Genomic DNA, 12,231 nt, shown 5'->3' on the forward strand with positions numbered 1-12,231 from the left:
AAATATATAAAAAAAAATTTAGAAATCAAAACTAAAAAATCTTAGGGTTTTCTTGAATATATATATATATATATATATATATATTAGTAATTTCGGTTCGGTTTGATAAAATAATCGAATCGAATTGATTGAATTTTAAAACTGAACCGAATTAACTCGGTTTAGTTCAATTTTTCAGTTTAAATCGAAATCTGCTCTCCCCTAATTATCGCTAAAGATTATTAGTGACAAATTGATATTAATTATCTAAGATTCCTTCATTGCTAAACTATACTATTAGAAAAAAAAATACATATATTTGTTGCAATAGAATGTTTTTATTTGTATTTTTATAAATAATATAAATTATGAAAGGTATTTTTAATGACTATTATTTTTCTCTTTCTCAATTTTATATATATTAGGAAAAATTACAGTATAATATCTGTATTTTAATAAAATTAACTATTTGTATTTTTTAAAAAATACTATTTAATCTATATATTTTATTTCTGTTAAATAGTTTAGTCTTTTTATTAATTTTTTTATTAGTCAATGTAATCAAAATACTATTTAATTTTCCTATTTTAGTCAATATCAGTCAATTTTTTTTGTTAGTTAAAATACTATTTTGTCATATGATACTGCAACTTACAATGTTGTAAACATAACAACAAGCCTTAGAAAACACATTGATGAATATCTATTCCTGATCAAAGCAATCGAAGCTAAATCACTTGCAGCTTAATACTTTCTAACATATGAAGTCTATTAAGAAAAAAAAGTGAGAAGGGTAACCTTCTAGAAAGCCACTCCGATGCTAGAGTAAGAGAATTAGATGTGCAAATATTGAAAAAACTGTAACGTGATTTTGAGGATTCAAATGTATACTTGTTTCTAATTACTTAGTTATTATTTATAGGCCTTTTAAGAAAATAGTAATTATTTCGTTTTTAGAGATGATCTTAGCTGATTCGTCGAGATTATCTCCATAAAATTCGCTCTTGCTTAATTGCTAGCGTGATTATTGTTTGATACATGAGATCTAAATTTTGCTTAATAATTGGTATGATTATTACTCAGTATATCTTGGGCGATAGAAGGTATTTTGTTTGTCCTTGTTTTAGTACCTAGTGCTTTGTTCGGCTCGTTTGATTTTTTGACCATCTAAAACAATGTTTTGACTTTTTTAACTGTCACGCTAGACATTCATGTAGAATTTTCACTATTTAACTTGGATTTAAGGTGAGTAGTATCAATAGACAATGCACACAAATGGGTTAGAGATAGGACAAGCACTTTGACAAAACCATGGCAATTTTATCAAGGCTCGCTAATCCATATAACCCCCACATATACACACGCTTTTCATAACTGATGTGGGAGCCCAAAGGCTTAGCCCTGTTAAGAAATTTATGCAAGTTGGGCCACATTCACACACACTGGCTCACCCCTCTTGACATTGGGGTTTTTTTTTTCCCCCTCTACAAGGTCGACAACACACACAGAGGTCAGGATATGCATTTTGACAAAATCATGGTAATTTTATCAAGACCCACCAACTCATATAACCCACAAACACTTTCCACAACCGACGTAAGAGCCCGAAAGCTCGACATATGAAGTCTATTCAGCTTTCCTACGTAGGATTCAATGAGGGCTATGAGATCACAACTTTCAATCATCTATGGCAATGCCAATATGCGCCTGCATTATATGAGAAAACAAGATATCAGATTAACAGTTCTCCACCTGCAAATCACATGCGATGAAAGAGTAAAAAATAAAATATAATGTTCCTTCTTATGGCGATTAAATTTACCACATGAACATAGCAGAAAATCCACAATAGATGGTAACATCAAGATTGGTGAATTCCAAGTAAGAAGCATTTGAATAAATTTCATGTTTGAATATTCAAGTTCAAGGCATCCTCACAAAAACCTTAAGATGAAAAGCATGCTAAGTTGATTATAAAAAGCAAAATTGGTTACAGAGTCTATTCATGATAGCTTCATCAGTAGTTACTGTTTCACCCCAATTAGAAGTGTTTAATGTTATTTGTAAGGTCCGCAACCTGGAAGATCTAAGGATTCATAGATCATTCAAATTGCTGTTGTGTGGCATTATCTATTAAATAACTAATGAAATTGTATGGAGCTACAATAGAAAATTTCTGGGTTACAAAAATTAAACTCTAAGCATAAGATAAAAGCTATTATCACTTATTTTGCCATGGGATTGTGCATAAGGTAACAGTGTACTGGCATATGAATACAGCATGAACATAAGAATTTGTGAAATCTCTCAATCAAAAAATTGTAACAAAGAGAAACAGAAAATCCAAGGTAAGAGCAAAAGACTTGCCAACTAAGTTTTACACAACTGATTCATAAAAATTCATACATCTTAGAAAAGGAATTGGATATGGACCATGAGTTTGAATATTAGGCAGAAGACAACAATGCATGTTCTGTCCTGTTAATTTCATCAGCAGGTAAACCATCTTACAGAATACACAAGACACAAGAGAAACTCAAACTATAAATGACATATAAAGGAAACTGAGTTTACGAGACCGAAAACAAGACTCAAGGCACTCAAAAAATATTTACGATTTCAAACAAGCTACTCAAAATAGATGTCACATGCAAAAACCTAGGAGGCAAATAAAATATGTGATTTCAAGCAGAAAAACATACCAATCTTTATTTTCACAGAAAAATGTCCGGCCATTAATCTCTTATTTTCATCAAATGCAAGGCTTCGTTCAACTAGACCCATTTTCCTTTGAAGAACATCCAACAATTGATGAACTTGTTGTTTATGCTTGATAACGAACAACTCCAAGAAGTGCTTGTTGGAAGGTAGTAATACCGAAAGTAAACTGATTTTTTTTCCTTGATCAAACCCTTTAGAAGCAAAACTTTTATAACAGGAACAATCCTACTCTCCAAACTGTGAGTAAAAACAGTGGGGCATCTGGCTACAACAGCGGGCTGCCAACCCATCTTATACACAAGAAAATCCATCTTTTTCATAGTTGTCTTCTCAGACAAACTCATAAACAATGGATGCTCTCTGAAAGCCAATAAAATCTCATCTTTGGATAAACCCCTCCTCCTAAAACCATCTATTTTACCTTTCCATGTTGCTGGGGACAACGTTAATTTCACTCTGTGCAAAAGCAAATGCAGATTTTACAGGATTGAATCCTGTCCCTATAATTTGCTTGACATTTCCACTAAAATTGTCAACATTCATGCATATTCCTTTAGGACAAGTAATCACCAACAGCGAGATGGTGGATTGAGGCATTCCAAGCCCTCTTAAGACCAATAAATTGGTAGAAAAGTTCTTCTTCACGTTGTAGAGATCAATTGGTGACAAGCGTTTCAAAATTTTAACTACTTTCTCATCAGAAAGAAATAAACTTTTAAGGATATTCTGACATGGGATCAGATGCTGCTCCAAGCTCCGAAACAGGAAATCTGGATTCCCATTGATCATCTTTGGAAGGTCATTGCTAGTATAGAACGCAGAAAACCAAGCTTGGGCAAAACGTTTTGCTTAAGATCACACAAAAGCAAACGGGGACGTCGCCTGACAACTTTGGAGATTTGGGTATCGGTGAGTCCAAGATCTCTAAGAAAGCTAAGGACAGAGTCAGGTTGTATGGGGCTTTTCAAGTGTAGTTTCTTAGAGATAGATTTAGCGGATTTTCGGGATAACCCATATGAAATTTATGAGGTATGAAATAGTAAAAGAGTCGTAATTTGATTTCAGAGGTAGATTAGATGAGAAACATCTGGCTATGAATAATGCATTAAAAGGAAGAACACCTAGTTGGGTCTTTGAGTCTAATAGAGCAATGCTCCTATGATTTAACCCTAATTTTCCATAGAAGAAACCAAACATCTTATGATACTGATAAAGAAACACAGTGAAATTGCTGTTGTCGTAGGAATGTGCTTGATGGCGCCTTCTAAACCAGTGACCCAAAATTCACGAGAACTGATGAATAAAAGCAGAATTTGAAATCAGAGTTTGAGGTGTACTGTTTTGATAATTGTCATCATCGAGTAGCGGACTCTGATACACATCTTGGTGTGAGCTGAGCCTCCATTCCTTGTTATCACTGTCAAACTCAAACACAGCCACAAACACCACAATTCAAACGCCATATTTCAGGGCAAGACGTTCAGCAATCGATGGAAAGCAAGATATGCTCATAGCCTTCACAGCTGCCACCATCACCTGTGCATGATTATCTCAGGCTATGATTATCTCGAATTTAAGTCAAAAACTGTAATTAAAGCTGAATAAATAAAAAAACAATATATTATTTTTCATAATTAATAAAATATTCATGATTCACGTATATAACTGAATTATTAAGACAAGTTAATTATTTAATTGATTTTTTACGTATAAGATTTAGTCAATTTTTTTAATTTATTTAATGAATAAGTTTTAATTTAAGATATTTAACATAAATAATTGCAATTTCAATTTCAATTTCAATTTTTAAATTAATTATGTAAGATATTAAAGAGTTTAATCATAAATTTATAATAAATTATAATTAAAATAAAAGTAATATAAAAATATTTATAGCTAATTAACAATATTTATATATAATAATTATAAAATATATGTGCATAGAAGCATCTTAGCTTTTATAATAAAGCATAAAATATATGTGTATAAAATATTAATAAAGTATAATTATTTTGCTTTAAAAACAACACTTCGCAAAGTTTTACATTTTATATAAAATACATTAGATTAATGAAAAAATATGATATATACTTCAAAACTATATAGAAATTTATTTTTTTATAAATTAATATAATGAGAAATATTATATTAATTAAAAATAATAAGTTGAATTATTTACTTTTAATAATTAAAATATAATGCTATTATTATTAATTTAAAATTTTATTTATCATATTATTTATAAAACATAGTAAAGAGATATTTTTTTTTGTTAATTTAATAAGTTTTTTACTAAATAAATTTAAAAAAAAATGCAACATTTTATTGTAAAATTTATGAGATAAAATATATAAATTTTATAAAGTTTAAATATTTTTAAAACAAATTAATATATTACTTTATTTTGGATAAACTAATCATAGAAACTATAGTATTCATTTGGTATGCGTAAATCGAAATCAATTTGATTTATAAATTTAAATATATATATTTTTTATAAATTAATATAGTAAGATATTATGGTAAATCAATAAGAATTATTCATCTTTAATCATGATAAATAAAAAATATTATTATTATTAATTTAAAATAATATTTTATTATATTATTTATAAAAATAAATTATCCTTTTTTAATTATTTAAATCTAGTAAATTTTTTTAAATAATTAATTTGCCCAAAATTTATAAAATAAAATATATAAATTTTATAAAATACTATAAAAATTTGATTTAATTAACTGAGATCGAGGGTGTAAATCTAAATATATGCAAAATCATAGTTCCAATTCCCAAAACGATCGGTCATTGTGTTGAAGTGTTATCTCACCTCTGCTTATCTGCATGCATGCCTTGCAAGTCCTACACAGATGCTTTTGGTTCCTGCAATGGCTTGCTTGCAATGCAAAATGGTGAAAGAGTGACCATGTGGAATCCATCAACGAAGAAGCACCAAAATTCACCTAAATTGTTGGGTCAGCACAAAGGCTGTGATAAGATCTTGGATGGATTCGGCTATGATTAATAAATTAGCGATGACTACAAGGCGATCAAGATGATTCAACGCGACAGGATGGCTCAAACCTACAACGAAGACCATGAGATCAAAGTTATGGTCTACAGTTTGAAAGGTAATTCTTCAATAAGGATTGAAGATCTCCATGATTATCACACTCCTTAAAAAGACAACACTGTACCCGGTGTTCATTGCGTGGTTAGTCGCCAAGAAAATATTGTCGATGGCCTTTGATCTTGGGGATGAGAAGTTTTACGACGCGCCAAAACCTCCTATAAAGATTGAATTTTTCATGCATGTGCGGAACTCAGAAGAAGGATGTTGATAAATCAGAGTGGAAGAACGACAAGTCGTGCAGGGGATTAGATTCCAAGCAAACTATTATTCAAGACTTTCAAGGGAATGGTCCTGATTGGAAAGACCAAAAAGGAAAAACTCCCATCAGAGACTCATTGAGAGGTATGCCAATCTCGTCAATCTCCAAGAGGGTTAAAGATTACATTCACAGGGAGAGAGAAATTGCAGAAAAACAATGGAGGAAGCGAAGGGAGTTGAAAAGCACGTCTTGCTAGCAAAGTTCAAAGAAGGAATCCCATCTGACGAAATTGAGAAACTAATTAAGGGGTATGCCAATCTCGTCAATCTCATCGAACCCATGAAGGCTTTCCACTGGTAGCACAACTCTCTCTCTCCTCAATTAAATTTTATTTACTGCTGTTCCTTTAATCGGAGTTTGTTAGACTAGTACAGCGAAGTTTTCATTTCGATATTCCAGTATCTCTCTCGATTGTCTTGATTTGATTCTCGGTTTAAGATTTAGCTACAGATAACATGTGTATTTTTCGCAAGCCACAGTTCTTTGTTGTTCATGGCAAACTTGACCTGTTGTCTACTTCAACGACCTGTTGTTTGACGTGTGGGAGAAGTAAGTAGAATAACTCTGATATGATCTTTTGACTTCTTGAACGACATGGCGTCTATGTCCCCCGGCATCAACCTGTTTCACAATAGGTAATTTCTTGCTTTTACCCTTTGCTTTTAATTGTGCAGGCAAAATGAACAGAAAGTAAATTTAGTTTGTATTGGAAATATTATTAGAATAAAATTCCCTTAAAATAAATAAATATTGTTATACTTAATTTTTTTTTTTCTTATGTCTATTGTACTATAGAACAATATTTAAATATTTAAACACCCATTTTTCTTTATTTTTCACCAATTTAGAAGGAAATATTTCTGTTTAAAGGCAAGGAGTTGAGAAATAGAATTTCTCCTCTTTTGTCTGCTCATTTCTCTTTTTTTCTCTATTTGATGTCCAAACTAAAGAATTTGGAGAAATTAAATTTCCTCTTTTTTTTTTTTTTTGTTTCTCTTCTCTCCATTTTTCTCAATCCAAAAGAAAAGTTATTGTTAATCATTCTTTTGGGACAATTTGGGAGGAAGGATTTTTGATAAGTAGAATTTTTTTTTTCTTGGTTGAAAATTAGGAAAATTTGATGGAAATTAAAATAATTTGGACTCTTGAAAGTAGGAAAAGAATGAAATGTATAGATATTGAATGCTGTGACATGTAATTTTAATTGAAATAATCCCTTGATTAACTCTTTAATACAGGATATTACAATGAATCCATTTAGATGCTAAAAGCTGCTTATCAAATTATCAGTTGATCATATGGGCTTGTGCATGCACATCTTTCTTGCAACATAAGTCCCTGGAAAAAAATGGCGAATTCGTTGTATGAAAAACTTTGATGATTTCAACCTCACATATATAACATTTTCTACCATTTTAAATTTTTAATATGATGCGACAAGGGTACGGATATGGGTATTGAGAACCTGGATCAAGGGTTCACTCACATCTTTGAATCTACCTTTGGGAGTACTAACGGAGTTGCGGAGTATGTATCTCATCCTCTACATGTTAAATTTGCCAATTTGTTCTTACCTGCTTCGGAGAAAGTTCTTGTGATTGACTACAAGCCCACTACTCTTCGCCTCTAAACTGTGAGGGTAATGATCATTATCTCTCATCTTAGTAATGCTATTTCCAAATGGAATTTTGCTAAGGTTTGCTTATTGAATGACTAGTTCAGTACTGTTGGTGCTGAACTCCCAGCAGTCTAAACTACCTGTTAGTGTTTCTTAATGTCAGCTTTTTATTGTATTGAAAGATGTGGTTTGTAATCCAAGAACGCTTTTGTTTGATAAAGTTTGAGTGTTAGGCCATGGAATCCATTTCTTGTGTTTTTACTGCCATTATAGTTGCTGGAGAAAGGTGTAAAACACATTAACCGAGTAGAGATTTTTAGGAAAAATGAGAAATTTAACTCAAGTTTGAATATAGTCTGAAGTCTGAACAACTTTCAGTCCCAGAAATCGGAATTCTCAGTATAATGCATAATGAATAGGATAGAAGCTGACAAATATTCTCGTAACATAAAAGGGAAATTAAATTCTAAACACATATCAAGGCATCTCCTTCCTATTACAAGAATCCTATAGTATATGATATGTTGAAAATAATTGCATAATTAAGCTCAAATTGGATCAACATCACAATTGCATAAGCAATGCAACTAATTAATTAAACCTTATCACAGAAGACGACGTGGTTGACGAACACTAAGTAACTTCACATCATCTAATACAGGACCACAGAGAGAACCAGAGTTGTCACTTTTCATGGTATAAAATGAGCTCAGGAACATAACCCTCGTGCGTGTTGACACAGCCTTGAACTGGAATCTGGCACGCTTGAACCCTCCTTTGCCCTTGGATTGATAAGGAACTTCAATTTTATCCTTTCCTGCATATGCCTCTATTACCATGGATCCCTCGCATGAATTGTTAGAATCTCCCACATTGAAGGTTAGGATATAGGTCTTTCCGGGTATGGTCTTAACTATCTGTGCAAGGGCACTTTCTTTTCCTGCCACAAGTTCAACGGCTCGTTTGCCTTCTGGGACTGAAAAGTGAGCTGAGTCTATGTACTTTACTGCCTTGAGAGATTCAATTATCCAGCCAGGTAAAGGACTGTGATCATCTTCAATTTGGGGTGGTATTAGGACGCCCCAGTCTGCGTTGGGGAACACATATGGTCCCTCTTCAAAATTTCCATTCTTTAGCAAGTTGCCTGCAAATAATCAGAAAAACAAGATAATATGTATTAAATGGCGATCAATCAAGAAGATTTACTTAATATAATTCGAAAAAACTGATTTGAGATATCAGAAAAGTGACTGAGATTACTTCTGGTACGTTTGGGATTAGATAGAAACTTCAGTGCTACAGAATCAATAAGTGGGCCGCAGGCAGGATCCTCCTCCACACCTGGGTTGTGGATAGTGATCTCAACTTCAGAAGCATCAGCCTGGAAAGCCCAAGCATATGTATCCCACCCATTGCTGCTATACATTGTTTGCATTGGCAGGACTCCCCAATCGTTTGGTTCTGAATTCGGTGAAACAGAAACATTTAGCTTCTCCTCTTGGGCACAGGTGCGAGCCACGTTGAAAGTTATAGAGTAATAGCTGTTCTTTGTGACATTAATCTTCTGCTTGATGAATGCTTCATTGCCTAATCTAACTGCAAAAGCTCCACCAGGCACAACTAGTAGCATGTCGCCTTGTTTTTGGCCTGATTTTATGTACTCAACATAGCCTGAAATTTCCCAGTTAGGGATAGCATTCTTTGCTGTTACTGCTGTTCCTTTCATTTGCGATGGCTTTGGGCCGTACTCAAAGTCCCCATTTGGCAATAAACCTGAATAATAGTTGAGTAATTGAATATACATATCTCGTTAGAAATTCATTAAAAAAAATTATGAAGATTATAACTTGATTCACAAATTTACTAAGTAATGACTAGACCTCATTTCTTCTATTTTTCAAAAAAAAAATCTCATTTCTTCTAGATTCTAATATTTAAAGAAAAGTCCAGCAAATCTAGACTGTCGTGGCCTTCCAATCCAAGTCATCATTCATAAATTAATACTCTGGTTTTCTCCCATGTTAGCCCATGTGATTAAAAGAGATTGTTGATATGTATATTGTCCTTCCACTCTTCCCTCAGCAGCAAACAAATTAGGTGACATAATTCTACCTAAAGTTTATTGAATTGATAAAACTGAGATCTCAAAAAACTTTGGATCCTTGTTTTAATTTTTTTTTTCTAAAAACCAAAAGCATTTATTTATGATCAATAATTCTTTTTCTCTGAGAACATTTGATTTACATGCCAAGTGGTCTAATTGGGGCATTGAGAAAAGAAAAAGAACATGGGTTTATATCTATGATTTGAACTAAATTTATCTAAAATATTTTCACTCATTGAATGTTCAAATCCAAGATTGATTGATCAATAAAAAAGGTTAACATTTTGAAATCTCCTTGTATTACTAACTGTTAATCCAACAACCAAACAAATGAAAATAAATGCTATATTAAATAGGTACAGTAATATTAAGCATGTTGAGATTGACATGACAAAGTCACCCTAATAAGATTAAAAGCTTGGATCAGTTTCAGAAGGATTGAAAAGGAAACCTGCATGTTGCTATAATTACTGGCACCTTCATAAATGCCACCTGCTATTTCATACCAACTTTTATAGTGTGGGCGCACTTCACTATTTACAATAGGAATTTTTTTTTATTGGACATATTTGATATAAATTCGACTTAATGTAAAAATAAATTTTATAAATTAAATATTTATATTAAAATTTATATAAAATTAATTAAAATATATATAATAAATATATAAATTAAATATAATTATTTAATTTAACAACTATTAAACTCATTTTTATAAGAAATCGAGCTTATAGCAGTCATTCTCCTCTTTCTTTTAGTGGGATGAGAGAGGAGTAAGAGAAACGGAGGAGAATTTAATTAATGTTATTCTGTTTCTATCACTTAAATGCTTCCTGTAATATTTGATAATGACAAGAAAACCCAATAGAGAGGATAGAAATTTAATGAGAATGCTAAAAGGAAATTAATTATCATTCTTTGAAGAGTAGTTGAATTTATTACTAAACTAGAGAATTTAAATTAGCATCATTTGATCGTTAGTACAAGAGGGATTTAATAAGAGAGAACAGTTAATGTAATGGTCCAAAACGACATTAACCAATACTGCATTTCTAATGAGCTCTTTTATCTCTCACTATAGCGAAATTCAAATATTAAATCTTTTATTAAAATTCTTATTGCTGAATTTCAAATATAGGCATACATCAAAAACACTCACTGAATAATAATATAGTAGGTGCAGTGGGACTAGAACCAGATAGTAGAGAAAGCATTTGGAGGCTTACCGTCGGTCACCGAGAAAGCGACGTGACAGGCGGTGCAAAGAAGTAGTAGCAGCACCGTGGCTCTGTACATTGTGGCTGTTGTAGCCTCGGCGAGAGAGAGAGATAGAGAGAGAGAGAGGGAGAATGTGCTTTGTGCTTGGGATCAGTCTCTAGATGAGCACCGTGTTTTATTTGCTGCAGCCTACGAGAAAGCCACTGGCTTTGATATTAATTTACAGGAATGCCACTGTCAGTATTCTCCTCTGCGCTACTCATCATTATTCATAAACAACTAATTAAGATGCTATAAATTACATCATTAATTGATAATTAATTAAGCTGTAGAGATTTCATATGAGTCTTGAGGCTTTTTCATTTCTTGGATTAAGCAAAGCAATTAAAGAAGCTTAATTTGCTAGACATTTATCTACATATTTCAAGATTTGGTCATCTACTTGGAAAGATTAATTAAAGAGACAAGCAATTGAAATGCACATGGAATTATTGGCCAGCTGCTGCAATGTCTAACCATTTAGAGGATACATTTCTGATATAAATTTCCCATAACAACCTATATTTCAAATTTCAATCATTAAAATATTGCCTAATGCACATGGGTTTTGTAAAATATGGTCTGCCTGCGACTTCTGAGAAGGTGACTTGTGTCCCCAAGATCTATTTATGCACCAGTTCAAATGAATATATAATTATATATCCTTCAATAACATAAAAAAGAACTTGATTGGTAAATCTCAATATTTAACCAATTTTCTTGGCTATGGCTCTTGGGAATCAACAGAAACATATCAGAATCAAACGTGATGATAACCCAAATCAAATGGACTGGGAAAAGAAAAGGGATCATTTCATTCAGATCTTATATGTAATGCAAATGAAAACCCATGTGCAAGAGAGAGGGCAGCAGATTGATTGAGTATGCTTTTGGTTTCTTGATCTATACTTTTGGGTTTTCATACATTTGGTTCGGTTTCTTTATGGTCGGCAATTATGCAAATATTAATTAATGTTGAGGAGCATGTGCAGATAGTGAATGCATGGTGAGGGCATCAAAAGAAAGCAGCCAATTCTTTCATTTATGTATAAAGATTAATAACTACGATGCTCAGTTTTAGTCTGACCATAGGAGGGCACTGAAAATTAAGATTTTTGGAGAGAATTTTATTTCTATACTCCCCTCCCCTCCATTGCATTTC

At 32.3% G+C, this 12,231-nt stretch overlaps 1 protein-coding gene across 1 annotated transcript; it reads right to left on the reverse strand.

Annotated features, from left to right (window-relative positions):
• Positions 1-8,136: 8,136 nt before the first annotated feature.
• On the reverse strand, positions 8,137-11,168 carry LOC110643930 (protein DUF642 L-GALACTONO-1,4-LACTONE-RESPONSIVE GENE 2). Its single transcript, XM_021796467.2, has 3 exons — positions 11,039-11,168; positions 8,969-9,481; positions 8,137-8,852 (listed from the first exon to the last, which is right to left on the reverse strand). The coding sequence occupies exons 1-3, from the start codon at positions 11,106-11,108 to the stop codon at positions 8,314-8,316; spliced, it is 1,122 nt and encodes a 373-aa protein (XP_021652159.2). The 5' UTR covers positions 11,109-11,168; the 3' UTR covers positions 8,137-8,313.
• Positions 11,169-12,231: the final 1,063 nt, after the last annotated feature.

The sequence above is a fragment of the Hevea brasiliensis genome, chromosome 6, assembly GCF_030052815.1.
Source record: "Hevea brasiliensis isolate MT/VB/25A 57/8 chromosome 6, ASM3005281v1, whole genome shotgun sequence".
Lineage (NCBI taxonomy): Eukaryota > Viridiplantae > Streptophyta > Magnoliopsida > Malpighiales > Euphorbiaceae > Hevea > Hevea brasiliensis.

What these genes read in the sequence shown, in the direction of transcription:
- LOC110643930 (XM_021796467.2), bottom strand. Translation starts at nt 11,108, where the DNA reads ATGTACAGAGCCACGGTGCTGCTACTACTTCTTTGCACCGCCTGTCAC. An exon ending in CGCTTTCTCGGTGACCGACG is followed by an intron (nt 9,482 to 11,038) that starts GTAAGCCTCCAA and finishes ACTATTATTCAG; the next exon opens with GTTTATTGCCAAATGGGGAC. An exon ending in TAATCCCAAACGTACCAGAA is followed by an intron (nt 8,853 to 8,968) that starts GTAATCTCAGTC and finishes GATTATTTGCAG; the next exon opens with GCAACTTGCTAAAGAATGGA.